Source organism: Aythya marila, assembly GCF_965140915.1.
Source record: "Aythya marila genome assembly, chromosome: 12".
NCBI lineage: Eukaryota > Metazoa > Chordata > Aves > Anseriformes > Anatidae > Aythya > Aythya marila.
Genome location: NC_139053.1, coordinates 10679038 through 10693308, shown reverse-complemented (window position 1 = coordinate 10693308; position 14271 = coordinate 10679038). Strand labels below are relative to the sequence as shown.

The window sequence follows — 14271 nt, the reverse complement described above, 5'->3', positions numbered from 1 at the left end:
AGGGGGCGGCCGAGGGGGGGCGGCCGGGCCGGGCAGAGCCGGGCCGGGCGGGGAGGGGAGGGGAGGCGCGGGGCGGCCATGCCGTACGCCAACCAGCCCACGGTGCGCATCACCGAGCTGACGGACGAGAACGTCAAGTTCATCATCGAGAACACCGACCTGGCGTGAGCACCGCCCGCGGGGACGGCGGCGGACGAGGGGGGGGAGCGCACAGGCCGCGGGCGGTGCGGGGCCGGGCCCGCGGCCTTGCCCGGCCCCGGAGGCCCGAGCCGGGGGAGGGGCGGGGGGCTCGGCCCGGTGAAGCCGGGATTGGGGCGGCCCCGGGGCTTGGGCTGGGCCCGGTGGAGCCGCGGTGGGCGCCGTCAGCGCTGCTGCTTGGTCTCAAGGCGCTGCCCTTCTCAGCGCCTGAGCCCCGCTTTGTGTTGCAGGGTGGCGAACTCCATCCGAAGAGTGTTCATAGCAGAAGTGCCCATTATAGGTATGGCCTTTTTCTTACCGTTTGGCCTGGTGGTGGTTCTTCGGGCTGCTGCCCGCTCGTCAGTTCCCATCTGCTTGCTCCTCTTCCTCCAACTCGTCTTCCGCTCCCTTGGATGGCAGCAGACGCGTAGCCAGTACTGCTGGGTGCAACTCCTGGGGCTGCTGCCATCTCAGCTTCACTGTCATCCACAATTTTCTGTGCCTTTATGAACTGCCCGGCTTTTTCCCGCAGAAATAAGTCTCAGCACGTTTCTTTCTTCATTGCAGCTATTGACTGGGTCCAGATAGATGCCAACTCCTCTGTCCTTCATGATGAATTTATTGCCCACAGACTGGGTGAGTGCCTGGCTGGTTAGAGGAAGGAGGTGGAAATGGCATGAAGGGCTAGCATAACAGCAAGGCAGAGGTTGTGGGCAAAGTTTGTCTCAAGACTGCTAAAGCACCTTTGTCATGAGGCTAGCTAGCATTGGCAGGGTCAGTGTCGCTCAGACATGTCTCTAATTACCCTGTTACCCTGATTACCACAGGTCTCATCCCACTCACCAGTGATGACATTGTGGATAAGATGCAATATTCCAGAGTGAGTAAAATAAAACATCTTGGGTACTTATTGTGGTGGTGGTGGGTGCCTGAACTAGTGGGAGATGCTACAAATTCTTGCTGCAAGCACTTTAGCACAAATGTTTTGACACCTGTCTGTCCCAGGACTGCACATGCGATGAGTTCTGTCCAGAGTGCTCTGTGGAGTTTACCCTTGATGTCCGGTGCAATGAAGACCAGACTCGTCACGTCACATCCCGTGATCTCATCTCCAACAACCCCCGTGTCATACCGGTCAGTGTCATCTCTCTGCTGGCAGCGAGTCCCCTTTCTACTTTACCGTTGAGGCTGGGTTGGCTAGCATATGGGATACGGACAAAATAAGGCCTTGAAGAATGTTTCGCACTGCCTTAAAATCCCATTTAAAATGCAGTGGCAGCACAAAGCAGGAGTATTTGCAGAAACAGCAGCATGTGCCAGTACCCTTCTTTTTGTTGCCTTGTTGGAATTCACTTGCTGTCTGATGACATCTTAAAACAGTATGGCCTTGTTGACGCCTCATCCTGCAGCCCTCATCCTCGCCTCATGGGAAGCTTTAGCTGCAGCCCATCTACCTTTCCTTGAACACTCAGAGTGTGTGCGCTTGTGTCATACTGTCGTGCTGTTGCATTCCGCTGCCTGCTTGCTGCCAGGACTCTGGCAAGGTCAGCCCTTTCGAAGCCCTGGCAGCAGCCCAGAGGCTTCAGGTTTTCTGATTCTTAGATCGCAGCGTGGCAAGGTGTGAGGAGCCTGGGCCACAGCACTGCTGCCAAATAGCTCTTAGCCAGTCACCTTGGGGAGGGTTGGCAGAGACAGAGGAGAACAGATGCAGAGGGATTTAATGGAGAAAGTTTGAGAAAGGTGTTGGCCAGAGGGTCCCTGAGGCTGTATTTGGAGGTCATTGTAACCTAGGGGCTGCTTCTGGTGGCACAGTGAAGGTGGTTCCAGAGTCTGCCTGGTTAAAGTGTTAGACATAGAATCATAGAAACATTTAGGTTGGAAAAGACCTCTTAAGATCATCTAGTCCAACCTTGCTGCAGCGCTGTGAGTTCTGTGTGTTGCCTTCTAGCAGTATTGTGGGTGACTCTGGACTGCGTCCCTGAATTAAGCAGATGCACGGTGCCCAGGTTGTGATCCTGTCTATCCTGTGGGAGGAAGCAGGCTTGTGGAGCAGGATATCACATATGGAGCTGCAGCTGTCTAAATTGTCCTGATTTCCACTAGATAGGGTGGGCCAGTTTGTTGCTGTGAGGCACTGTAAAGTGGTTTTCTGCAGCCTCTCATTTTTGTAGGCAATTATCATTTGATGTGGGGAGAAAAAGTGATGTTGCAGTTAATTCATTTGGTGTTGTTCTCCTTCTGCAGGTAACATCTCGGAGCAGAGATAACGACCCCAATGACTATGTGGAGCAGGATGGTAAGTGGTGTTTCAATGAGAATAAGGAAATGGATTTTCCTTTCAGTCTCTTTGAACACGTCCTTCATTTACCGGTCATGTAACCCTAAAGTAGGTGTAAAACAAGTGGACATCTAAAGTTGACAGTTGGGAGACACCATCAGTGGGGTTAGCATTTTATGTTAATACCACTTAAATGTTATCCCCAGAACTAATGTCCTGTGTCAGAAACCATTTCTGTCTGCCCTTGTGAGAGCTTAGAGACAGCAAAGATGCAAAATGCTCTACTGTCTTTTGTTGCCTGGGTGCTTGAGCTGTGCCTTTGGGCGTGTGTGCAATTCCTTTTTACATAGCAGGATGTTTTCTAGCTACTATGGGGACACAAATGAGTCCCTCTAAGAATCCAGGCAAGCCCTGGCTTCTGGTGACATCTTCCTGGTTACTAATCATTCCTGCCTTTTCACTTGTGTGATCCTGCTCACTTATTTCTCATCATCCTTGTCAAACCGGCATATCTTTTTCCATAGACATCCTGATTGTGAAGCTGCGGAAGGGCCAGGAGCTCAAGCTGCGAGCCTATGCCAAGAAGGGCTTTGGCAAGGAGCACGCCAAGTGGAACCCCACGGCTGGCGTAGCCTTTGAGTATGACCCAGACAATGCACTGAGGCACACAGTGTATCCCAAGCCGGAGGAGTGGTATGTCCTAGCTGACTAAAACATAGGGCTTGGCCTGTCTGGAGTGGGATATGTAGTCTGAGGGTCAACCCAGGGTATCCAGTACAACAGCTGTAATAATAGCCTAGAACTTAAGCCTGACACTTAAGGGCTTCTAAACGTAAGTGCTTGGGTGTCTTAGTGTTTTTATTTCTGTCTCACCTGTTGGCCATCTGGGATAAGATAAGGCTGGGTCTGTTTAGAGGGACTTGGAAAGATTTTTCACATGGATTAAGTGCTTCCAAACAGTCTCTCCAGTGTGATGTCCTAGAAGCCATGAAGTGTAGCAGGTAGAAAGATTCGGTGTATTGGCCCAGCTGATGTACGTGGTACTGCAGTGATGTTGCTGGTGATGTATATAGAGGAGCGGAGGTACAGGACATCAGGATGAGTCTCACTGATGTCTGATTAATTCCTGCTAGGAAAAATCCCATCTCAGCTGTGCAGCAGAGATGGTGCTGGTGTGCTCTGATGTTTTTCTCACCAAGTGAAAAGTAGAAACAATGTGGTCCCTTCAGGCATTGTCATCCCTTTGCTCATAGCAGCTATCAGACTATGCCGGTGCAGTGGATGGAGCCACAGTACCTCAGGCAGGGCTCGCTGAGCTGGGGCAGAGCAGGACTGATCCTGTCTGTCCTGTGCAGTTCAGAGAGGCAGGAGTCTGGCAGGTCCCACCAGGCTGGGGCTGGCAAGTTGCTCCATTTGTCAAAGATATAGTGTAGTCTTGTGGCAGTGCAACTTGTGCCACAGTGCAAACAGTGCTTGCTGTTCCTCTGGGTGCTTGTGTGGGCTCCGTGCTGACCTTCCCTGCTTTGATTCCAGGCCTAAGAGTGAATACTCGGAGATCGATGAGGAGGATGCTCAAGCCCCATACGACCCCAATGGGAAGCCTGAGAGGTAAGAAGCTGAATGTGCTCCCACTGCTGGGAGATGGGGGGGATCCTGCTGGTTGCTTTGCTTTGTCTGCTGTTGGTGTCAGATACGCTGCTCTGAAATTTCCTGGCCCAGGGAGCTGGTGTTCCTTGGAAAGCAAGGTAGGAGTTGCAGTTTACTGGTAATATATCCAGGCCTGGCAGATTTTCTTCTAAGGGAGATAATAGATGACTCCTGTGATTTTGTGTTGTCAAGCAGGGCATTAGGGTATTTGGTGAAGTATGAGGCTTGGCGAGGAGATGCTTTAGGAGGATGCTGAAGACACCAATGTCACCAGCACGTGCAGTATTTATTCACCCATGTGAGTCTCATGCTTTGATGGCTGGTGGTACACCCTCTTACAGGTGATTTGTACTGAAGGAGTAGGAGTACCTGCAGCCAGCCAGTCTTAGCTTCCCAGTGCAGCTTGTAAGTCACAGAGCTGAGCAGGGAAAATCTCACAAATGTTCTTGCAGCCTGGAGGGTCACAAGTGTTGGAGTGAGCTCTGGGTCTGGGGCTGCTGTGGTTGGTAGAGGTGCCCAGCTGGTAGGTCAGTGATGCTGGTGGCTGGGGACTCCCAGCAGATCTCGTGGAGATCTCATTGTGGGTCACAGTGGGCTGAAATTGCTCTGTGGGTGTTCTCTGGTTTTACACATCCTTCCAGAGCAGGTGGTAACTCTTTTCCCTTGACTTGTAATCACAGGTTTTATTACAATGTGGAGTCCTGCGGCTCTCTGCGCCCAGAAACCATCGTTCTGTCTGCACTATCTGGCCTGAAGAAGAAACTGAGTGACCTCCAGACCCAGCTGAGCCATGAGATTCAGAGTGATGTCCTCACTATAAACTGAGGTGGCCCCTTGCACAGGATTGTCCAGGCACGAGTGATACAGAAGGTTCCTGTCTCTGCATGGCAGCACCCAAGCCTGAGGCTTTTGCCTCCCCATCTCCCTCTGCCTTTTCTGGCCCAGTTCTGCTGGTCAGTGACACCTCTTTCCTGGCTCTCCCTTCCCAGAGAAAGCCATCATGACACATAGGGTAAAAGAAGAAATCTGTGAATGTCTTGATTGGGATGTGAGTGGGCTTCGTCTCTAAGTGAGCCCAGAGTTCTGGACTTTAACCACAGGACATTTGGGATCGGGAAGCACATACCTTAGTTATACAACCCTATTTTATTTGCGTATCCATTCCTTCCTGTGCTGAATAAAGCCTTACCCCCCTAGGTTCAGTCATCCTTGAAAGCTGGTGTGCGGCTGCAGGAGTTGTCATGTCATTCAGTTCCCTCCAATAGACATCAACTTAATGAGATCTGCTTTGGAGGGAGCATTGCTCTCTACTGCTGATTGCTGCTCTTGACAATTACCTGCTACGGAGACCAGACCACCCTCCAGCAGGTAACCCTGTTGTTTACAGTTCCAGCGCTGTGCTGTTGCTCTGCCTCATAGATGTACCTTCCCCTATCCCCAGAGGCAGTGAGCAGGAGCATCTCGTTCCCCCTGGCCCTGACAGGTAGCTCAGGCTTTGTAACCATGCAGGGCTGCGGTGCCCTGGCTGGCACAGCTGCTGCTCTTCTTGCCCCAAGACCAGTGCTGTGCCAGACAGCCAGGGTAGCACTGACCGAACTGGCAGAACACTGGAAGAGCTCCGAGTTGGCATGGCTGGAAACCCTGCCTCCCAGGGGTACAGAGAGCCAGTGCTGTGCTAGCATGGCCCCAGACAGCTGAAAGTGGGATACTGGTGTCCTTCTTTGCCCAGAGGTAGTTGATGGAGGGTATGACTTGCTACACCCATTTCCCCTCCCCAGGGCTTAATCTGAAATGTCCTTGCAGTCACTGGCCGCAGAACAAAGCTTTGAGACAAAGACAGTGCCTGTAGCCTTAGAAAAGTCTCCCTTGATCAGCATTTTTCTCTGGCATGCGATACTTGAACTTGTACTTCCTGAGCGTGTTTGGATGGAACAGACAAACAGGAAGGGTGGATAAGGGTTGTTTATTCATTGAGCAATTCCTTTAAAAAAAAAAAAAAAAAAAAAAGACTAATTAAACATTTTTGGTAATAAATGTTAAATCTTTTCTGGATGAGGTCTGTAGCCAGGAAAAGGCGCAGGTTATACCTCTCACCCAAGGGAGGGCACACTGCTGGGCTGGGGTACCCAGGCACTCTGCCAAGCCCAGGGAGCAGCCCTGCGCTGGCCCATGGATGTGCCAGCAGCTCCCCAGCCTCATCTACAAGCTACACAGACCCAACACACTGTATTTACAGGCCACAGACCACAGGTTCCCACATCACGATGCTCCCTGCCCCCAAAGCACAGACCTAGAGCTTTCAGGAAAGAAATAAAACCACCAACCAACCGAACCAGACCAAAAGACTGGAAGGAAACACCAAGGTTTGTACTGCAATAAAAAGATAGCCCTTCTAAAGGAGTTCAATAAATAGGAGAACTAGAAAATCAATTGCTTTTGAGTTCAATACATTAAGCCCAGTTCTTGTGTGCAAGGTCTTTGACCCATTCTCACTGGTGCCCACGGGCAGCAGCAGCATAGAAGGAGCAAGGACAAATGAAACGAGCAGGGAGTGCAGCTGAGAAACACGGCTGTTCCCCACTCGTGTCCCCTGGAAGGGCCTGAGGGGATGCCTCTAGCCAGGGATTTCTATTTTTTTCTCCACAAAGCTTACCCTCAAGGTACAGCAGCTACTGTCCAAAAGTGGCCCCTGGGTTGCCAGTTCTGCACAGGTAAATGGAGGCGTTGGTAGGGACATGCACGTGGGGAGGGGGGGTCCCCAGGGCCAGGGCTCAGCTCACCCCAGCAGCCCCTGCCCCAGCATGCGCTGCCCTCTCTGTGTGCATGAGGCCTCGGTTTGGAAGGAAAGTCAGTTTCTCCTGAGACATCTCAATTCTACAGAGTGTTCAAATCTCTTCGAGAAGTGCAAAATCAGCCCAGTGCTGCCTCGTGCAGCAGCCCCGCAGGGCACGGCCAGAGCACATCAGGCTGGTGCAGCTGCCTCCTTCCCCATGGCAGGCTGCTCTCCAGCCTTCCAACCTGCAGAAAACTGGCTGCATTTTTTTTTTTCCACACATCCCCATACCTCTTTTCCACCTCTCAGCTGTGTCCCCGAGAGTCAAAAATCTCTGAGCTTCTCCTCGAGGTCTCTTCAGCAGGTATGAAGTTTGCATTAGTGTGAGAAGGGAAAATCTCTTACTGTACAATACGGATATGCAATATATATTTAAAGTCACTTAACATGGAGCTAGCTGTCACCTTCTGTAACTTCAGGCTGAGGCAAGAGGCCCTGCCGCCAGCACCCCAAGGGGCTCGGCCCAGAGGATGCCCGGCCTCAGTCTCTCCATGCCAAGGGGCTGGGCACCTCTCTGAGTAGCGGGCGGCTTCCCAGGTCCTGGACACCCCCAGAAAGAAAAAATGGCTACAGGGCACCGGGGTGGGAACCAGCAGAGCCCTCACACGTCCTGCTGCAGCCACGGTCCCCACAACACTGGGTCACGGGGATGATTTGGACTCCCTGCTCTCCGGCTGGTCGCTGTTGGAGGGCTTTGGCTTCAGCAAGATGAACCTGTTGAGGAGGTTGGTGTCCGAGCTGGTCTGGGCGCCCGCATACGCCTCCCCTAGGGACGAAGCACAGCGTGGTCTTGCCCAAGGAACGTGCTGGGGCTGGAGGAGCCACAGGTCCCCAGCAGGGCACAGGGAGATGCTCACCAGTGTAGCTGGAGGACTCAGCCATGTTCTGTGAGCCAGTGATGTGGTGCCAGTAGGCGCTGCGGGGCAGCATGGTGGTGGGGGTGCAGGGGTAGGAGAAGTGCTCACTGCCCTTGTTCAGCAGCTGCCGTGGACAAGAGGGGGGTGAGCATAGCAAACAGTGCCCCACGCTCACCCCAGCAGGGCACAAGCTGTCCCAGAGCCACCCTCTCGGGGTGGCTCACCCATTTACAGCAGCCTCGGGGCCGCAGCTCACCCTGACGTTCTTCTCCATCTCCAGCAGGACCCTCTTGTGCTGCTCGGCGATGGCCAACGTGGCGCTGTGCACACGCTGGTAGATCTGCTCGCCCTCTTGTGTCTGGAAGGTGTAGAGGCCCTCGCCGGCATCACACATCCTGTGGGGATGGAACACGGGTCACCACGAGGGCCACCAGCACCTACCAGGGCCAACCCACCCAGCTGAAGCCTCACTGGAGCCCCGGGACCAGAGCCCCCTGCTGCCACTGGGGCTGGTTTCACACAACCCCAGAGCCATCCAGTGAAGGGAGCAAAACTGTACTGCAGCCAAAGCAGGGAGATGATTAAAAAAGCTGCCCCAGCGGCACAGTCCAGCTTCCTGTGCCTCCAGTGCTGCCCTCTCTGTGCCCCTAGAACATCTGGCTTGGTGTGGCCACATGCTGAGCGGGAACTAGGTGAAGCCCCAAACCTCCCCAGTGGAGCTGGGCTGGAGCACAGCCCCCCAGCACCTCCTGGGGATGACGGGTGCCCCTGGGTGCCCTTCCTGGGAAAGCAGCAGCCGCCCCCTCCCCTGTGCCCCAGGAGAGTCCAGGCTGGTGAGTCAGCGGAAGCCAAGGGCTGGGATGAACGGGAAGATCATGTTTCTTCTTCTCAAGAGCCAGTAATTAGCAGGAAAGTTCCTAATATAGCCAGGCCTGACTGGAGCCAAAGCCTCCCTATGGCAGGAGCCTGGCTCCTGGAGGGCTGGGCGTGTGGGTGGCCCCAGGAAGGGACAGCAACTGCCCCGGGGCCATGGGGCAGAAACCCTCACCCTGGTGTCTGCCCTGCCTCGGGGCAACAGGAGCAGTGGTGCCACAGCACCTGGCAATAGAGTGCCCACGCTAGTCCCTGTCCTCGTGAGGGCCGTGTCTCACCGTCCTGCCTCGAAGGTGAAGCGCGTGGCATCACGGCCATAGCGGCGCAGGGAGCAGAGGGGCCAGGACACCAGCTTCACCCGAGGGTTGTGCATGTCCCAGAGGTAGATGTTTTCGTGGGTAATCTGCAGCTTGCATTCGCCATAAACATCCAGGTTGGGGCAGGGGAGGAGGAACACGTTGAACCGGTCTGGGGGGCAAAAAAAAAAAAAAAAAGAAAAGAAAAGAAAAAAGAAAAAGATCTAAGCAGGGCTATAGTGGGGCTGAGCCAAGCAGGTGCCCTTCCACCTGCACTCACCCGTCTGCTCGCACTGCACGCCGGGCGCCAGCAGGTCAGGCTCCCCCAGGCTGATGTCGTTCAGGTGGGCGCCCAGGCACTCCACCGACAGCACCTTGTACCACTCCTCTGCCTCCAGCTCTGCAAGGCACGTGGCAGCTCAGGGCTCTCACCGGGCCCAGCAAAAAAGGGGCCACACGAGTTCAGCCCAGCCCAGCCCACGGGGTGCCCCCATACCCGAATCACAGGTGAAAGTCCGGGCCGAGTCATCAGTGAAGACGATGGCCACCGCCTGCCTCTTGGTCTCCTTGGGCAGACGGGTGATGCACTTGACATTGCTGATCTCAGTGACCTGGGGGGGGAAATGGGGAGGGAGCGTCACTGGAGGCTGTGTCCACGCCTGGCTGCGTCCCCCTGCGGGTCCCCTCCATGCACCAGCACGCCTCGGCCGTGGCCCCTCACCTTGGGGCAGCCCCGCAGACACGCTGACTTCTCATCCGGGTACTTCTCCAGGCGCTGGGGCCCTTTGCTGGAGGATTTGCGGAAGACCAGCCAGCACCGCCGGTAGATCTGTGGACAGAAAGCACCCGAAGTGGGGCTCAGCACCACACAGCACTGCCGCTTCTGGGCGTCCCCCTCTCCAGTGTTAATTTGCTTTTTCCCCACCGATTGGAAGCAGAATCCCTGGGGTTCAGGCAAGGCTCTCCATCCCTCAGCTTCCCCATCCCCAGGGGGTCCCAGATGTGTGGGAAGCCCACAGGGCCGCCGACCCTTCTGCCTCATCCCATCTGAGCTGCACCAGGGATGGGGGGGGACACCGGGGGCTGGGCATCCTGGGTCTCCCTTCTCGGGGCCCCTTGAGGCCCCCACCCTACTGGCCGTAATTGCAGCTTAATTAGCAAATACGGGAGAGGTCCCCAAGGCCAGGCTGCCCGGCCCCATCCTGGCATCTCCCCCTTCCCCTCTCCCCCCAGCCCCAGCCTGGGAGCATGGCAGGGCCGTCCCCCACCCCCACCCACCCGCTCCGTCTTTGTTCTCCCTAATTAGCGTGCAATTACCCGGCATGCTCGCTGCTCTCGGTTCCCAGTGATGGAGGCGGGGGCCCGGTCCCGCTCCCCATAGGGGCACCCCCTTTGCAGCTGGGGTGTGCCCCCACCCAGAGCCCACAGCCCAGCCAACGGGGACAACGAGCGGAGGGAAACTGAGGCACAGCGCTCAGCGGGGGGACTCGGGTAACAAGTGCCCCCAGCTGCCTGCCCCCCTTGCCCCGCATGCGGCCCCAACACGCTGCTTTTTCAGCCAAAAGGCCCCAAAGGCTGGGGGCATGGGCTGCCACAAGAGCCAACGCGGTTGTGCCCCCAGCCACAACACCTCTCGTGGCAGCCAGCAGATGCGGAGCATCCCCCTGCCCGCCCGTGTGCTGCCCCCCCGGCCTCCCCCCAGCCCCACTCACCCCCAGCTTTCTGCTCTTCATCCTCACATAGCCTTGCTTGATGATGTCATTAAAATTCGTAGCCATAGCGAAGCCTGGCGGTGGGGGGGGCCCTGCCGAGGGGAGGCTGCTGCCTTCGCCACCTCTCCTCACCACCTCCTCTTCCTCCGTTCACCTGCACTCCCCCCCACCGGCTGCTGTTTCACCGCCTCCTCCACCCCAGCTTTGTCCTAGCGTTGTACCCCATCTTCTCCCCGGCGCGGGATCCTATCTTGGCACCGGCTGGAAAATAAAAATGACAGATAGACAGGAGATGGTGACATCTTCCTCTGTCTCTCCTCCTCCTCCTCCCTTCGCTGGCTGAACCATTGCGGTGGAACAGTCCGGCATTAACCCCTGCCAGCACAGCAGCACCAAGCCCGCTCACCCCAGCACACACATGGCGAGGGGGTTCCCCACCTCGGGCCATGCCTCCCCGCCTTGCTCAGCACCTGCACAGCTCCTTTGCTCTTTATACCCCTCCCCAACACAGACGACACTTGCTGCGGCAGCGCCAGGGGCCACAGGACAGGGCTCCCCCTGCACTGCTGGGCGCGTGTGGCAGACCTCGCCCGCAGGTCTCCATTACCTCCTGCGCTTCATCTCCTTCCTCCCAGGCTGCTAAGTCTGACAGCAAAATGGCCCAGGCTACCAGTGCTGACATCAGTAGGGTTCAGTGTTAACAACCTCTTGCCAGGAGCTGGAAAAATGTAAAGAGTAGAGCCAAGCCCTGTCCTGCACCCCACCCCTCCCTGGCCGAGGAACAGTGTCCCAGAGGACACCGTGGTGTCCAGCCCCTACCACCACCAGGAATCAGGGCCGCATAAGGCCTACTGCTCACCCACAGGCTCCTCTGCCCTCTCAGCACCTCCCCACCCTCAAAGAGGGGCACGGGGCCAGGACAGAGTCATTCACCCACTGTACTGCCTCATTCACAAGCTCCAGAGCACTGAGTGATGCCGGCCCAGCTCCGCCTTTGACAGTGGTGCTGTGCCAGCTCATCGCCCCCCCGGCCCTCCCCCTGCTTCTCCCTCCTCTGCCCATGCCAGACAGCATCCCCGATGCCCCCCTGTCCAGCCCTGGCCCGGCCAGGAGAGCCCTAGCTCACCCGCCTCCACAGGGTTGTTTATCCTTTCGGAAAGATGCTTCCCCTGCATTTATTTTATTTATTTATTTATTTTAATCCCCAGAGTCCTACACAATTATCTTAAATGTCAGCATCTGCGAGTCTGTGGCTTTGACCCCACACAGCGCTCCAACCCCGAGCAGTCTGCAGGAGGCCCCAGCCAGCTCAGCTCTGCCCTGGGATGTCTCAGCCATAGTGCTGGTTGCCAAAGGGGCTGCGTGCTCCTGCTTCCAGCCCCGAGACCCCATCCCAAAGCCAGCTCGAGGCCATCCCACCTGGAGGCGTGCACGTCCCCGTGGTGCCTCAAGCTCCCCTAGCACCGCCACTCTGCACCCGCCCCACCAGAGCCTCTCGCAACGAGTCCTGGAGCCTCAGCAGTAAATAATTAATGCAATTCAAAGCGAGATGAAAAACCAACATGATTACTCAGAAGCCAAACAGCACCAGCTCCAGCAAAGGCGGAAGAGGTGCTGGGACTCGCCTGCCACCCATTTCCCACCACCCCGGTGGGAGAGGGCCTGCAGCATCACAGCTTGTCCAGGCACACCAACAGAGCAGGGACACCAGCTGCATCCCCGTGGACACCTCAACCTCACCGCAGTGCCCATCGGTCCAATGGCCAAAACTGAGGGTCATTGAAAGCTGAGCCTGAGCTGCTTGCCAGGGCACGTAGCCCCAGCGGCATTGCCATGCAGCTGGGGCAGCCAAACCCAGCTCATGCTGCCCAAGCATCCCGGTACAGCCCTCCCGCACCAGCCCCCAGCAGGACAGTGCCCCAAAGGTTGACAGCATCCACATCCCTGGTGCTGCTGTGGCCACCACCCTGCAGGATGGGACAGCACAGAGTGAGCTGTGGTTCCAGCTCTGTCTCAGCACAGAGCACCGGGGATGGGCAGATGTGGGTCCCCTCACTGCTGGGAAGGGGCTGGGAGTGCCCCAACCCCACACCAATGGCCACTGCTGGGGTCCTGTGAGGCCACCATTACTCCTGCTTTCTGCAAGCCCTGGGCTTGCCCAGGGAGGAGGGAAGGAGGCTGGAGAAGGACGTCACCACACAGCTGGGCCACTGCCTCCTGCCAGTGCCTGCAGCGATGCCCGCACGGTGTCACAGGTCAGGCAGCCAGCATGTGCCAAATCCAGAGCGCTGGAGGCACGGCTGGCCTCAGAGGCCATGCTGGCTGGAAGGTCCTTGGCACCAGCTCCATGGAGCTGCATTATCCCTTTCCCAGATGGAAAAATCCCCGAAGGAAGGCAGTAACCTAGGAAACAGCCTGCTGGTGGAGGAACGGGCATTCCCGGGGATGCTCGGGAGCGAAGCTCTGCACCAGAGACACCCCACACCCAGAGCTCCCCTCATCCCCAGGACCCTGCACCACCAGGGACAGTCCTGGAGGTCCGTGTGCAGCCGGGAGAGGCAGCTCCAGCAAGCACTGCTGCCCTCATGGCCTGCTTGGGTGACCCCAGGATAGCTCCCCCGGGCTGCCCACGAGGAGCCCAGTCCCATAGGGACCCACCCCGAGTGGCTGTAGCGGTGAGGACCGCGAGAGCACCCTGGGACCCTCCCGATGCAGGACAGGACCAGCGCTCACCCCCGCGGGGAGCATCGCACCCCACGGGCACTACAGCAGAGCCGAGCGCCTCCTGCCCCTGCAACCCCACCACCCCACCGAGCACCCCCACACCGGGGCACCCCCAGACCTCCACCACCCCGGCACCGCACCCGGCCGTGCCAACCCCCTCCGGGGCCCCGGTGACCGCACCCGAGCCGCTCTGCGGGGCTCTCACCCCCGGCCTTACCCGGCCCCAGCGCTGCAGCCTCCGGCCCCGGAGGCTCGGGCGGCCCCGGCGTCCAGCGCGGCGGCGGCGCGGCGAGACGGGGAGCCGGGGGGACGGCGGGGGGGGGGGCCGGGATCCGTGCGGCCCCCGCCCCGCCCCGAGCCCCGCCCCGGCCCCGCTCCCGGCCCGCCCCGGCCGCCTCCGAGCCGCCCGGCGCCGCCCGGCCATCATTCGGCTTCAGAGTGAACGCCCCGCGGCTCCCTGCCTGTCCCCGGGCGCAGGGAGGCTTTGGGTGGATGGGGCTGCGTCCCGGTCCCCTCTCTGCACCTCGTGTCGCCGCCTGCTGCATCCCAAAAAGTGCTGCTGGGCACCAGCGGGACCCCTGAAACCACCCCGCGGGTGCCTGCACCCCCCCACACACGCTGTTGGCCCATAAAAAAAGTACTGCTCAGTGCAAATGAAGAGCATTAAAAAGAAAAAAAAAAGGCACCAAAAAGAGCCATGCTTTTAGCCAATCAATTAAAAAGCGGAGCGAGGGGATTAGCTCACTGAAAGATCAATTTTTAATGAGATTCTGTCTGAGCTCCTCCAAAGCCCTAGTGGCGCCCTGGGCTGGCAGGCGGGTACTGGGATGCAGAGCTGTGATCACAACCCAAGGGCCAGCACCTCTGCACCCAT

At 57.4% G+C, this 14271-nt stretch overlaps 2 protein-coding genes across 2 annotated transcripts; one reads left to right on the top strand and one right to left on the bottom strand.

Moving 5' to 3' along the window:
* Window positions 1-39: 39 nt before the first annotated feature.
* POLR2C (RNA polymerase II subunit C) lies at window positions 40-5299 on the top strand. The gene is made up of 9 exons (XM_082769796.1): window positions 40-164; window positions 429-478; window positions 745-813; window positions 1005-1057; window positions 1183-1311; window positions 2422-2473; window positions 2980-3148; window positions 3989-4063; window positions 4783-5299. The coding sequence occupies exons 1-9, from the start codon at window positions 79-81 to the stop codon at window positions 4925-4927; spliced, it is 828 nt and encodes a 275-aa protein (XP_082625922.1). The 5' UTR covers window positions 40-78; the 3' UTR covers window positions 4928-5299.
* A 132-nt stretch (window positions 5300-5431) lies between these two features.
* DOK4 (docking protein 4) lies at window positions 5432-13715 on the bottom strand. The gene is made up of 9 exons (XM_082769794.1): window positions 13615-13715; window positions 10674-10934; window positions 9683-9790; window positions 9458-9572; window positions 9242-9361; window positions 8944-9133; window positions 8049-8187; window positions 7793-7916; window positions 5432-7701 (listed from the first exon to the last, which is right to left on the bottom strand). Exons 2-9 carry the CDS (start codon window positions 10737-10739, stop codon window positions 7577-7579), a joined length of 987 nt encoding a protein of 328 aa, XP_082625920.1. The 5' UTR covers window positions 10740-10934; window positions 13615-13715; the 3' UTR covers window positions 5432-7576.
* Window positions 13716-14271: the final 556 nt, after the last annotated feature.

What these genes read in the sequence shown, in the direction of transcription:
- POLR2C (XM_082769796.1), top strand. Translation starts at nt 79, where the DNA reads ATGCCGTACGCCAACCAGCCCACGGTGCGCATCACCGAGCTGACGGAC. An exon ending in AGCAGAAGTGCCCATTATAG is followed by an intron (nt 479 to 744) that starts GTATGGCCTTTT and finishes TCTTCATTGCAG; the next exon opens with CTATTGACTGGGTCCAGATA. An exon ending in ACAACCCCCGTGTCATACCG is followed by an intron (nt 1,312 to 2,421) that starts GTCAGTGTCATC and finishes CTCCTTCTGCAG; the next exon opens with GTAACATCTCGGAGCAGAGA.
- DOK4 (XM_082769794.1), bottom strand. Translation starts at nt 10,739, where the DNA reads ATGGCTACGAATTTTAATGACATCATCAAGCAAGGCTATGTGAGGATG. An exon ending in GACTTTCACCTGTGATTCGG is followed by an intron (nt 9,362 to 9,457) that starts GTATGGGGGCAC and finishes CGTGCCTTGCAG; the next exon opens with AGCTGGAGGCAGAGGAGTGG. An exon ending in TTCACCTTCGAGGCAGGACG is followed by an intron (nt 8,188 to 8,943) that starts GTGAGACACGGC and finishes CCATCCCCACAG; the next exon opens with GATGTGTGATGCCGGCGAGG.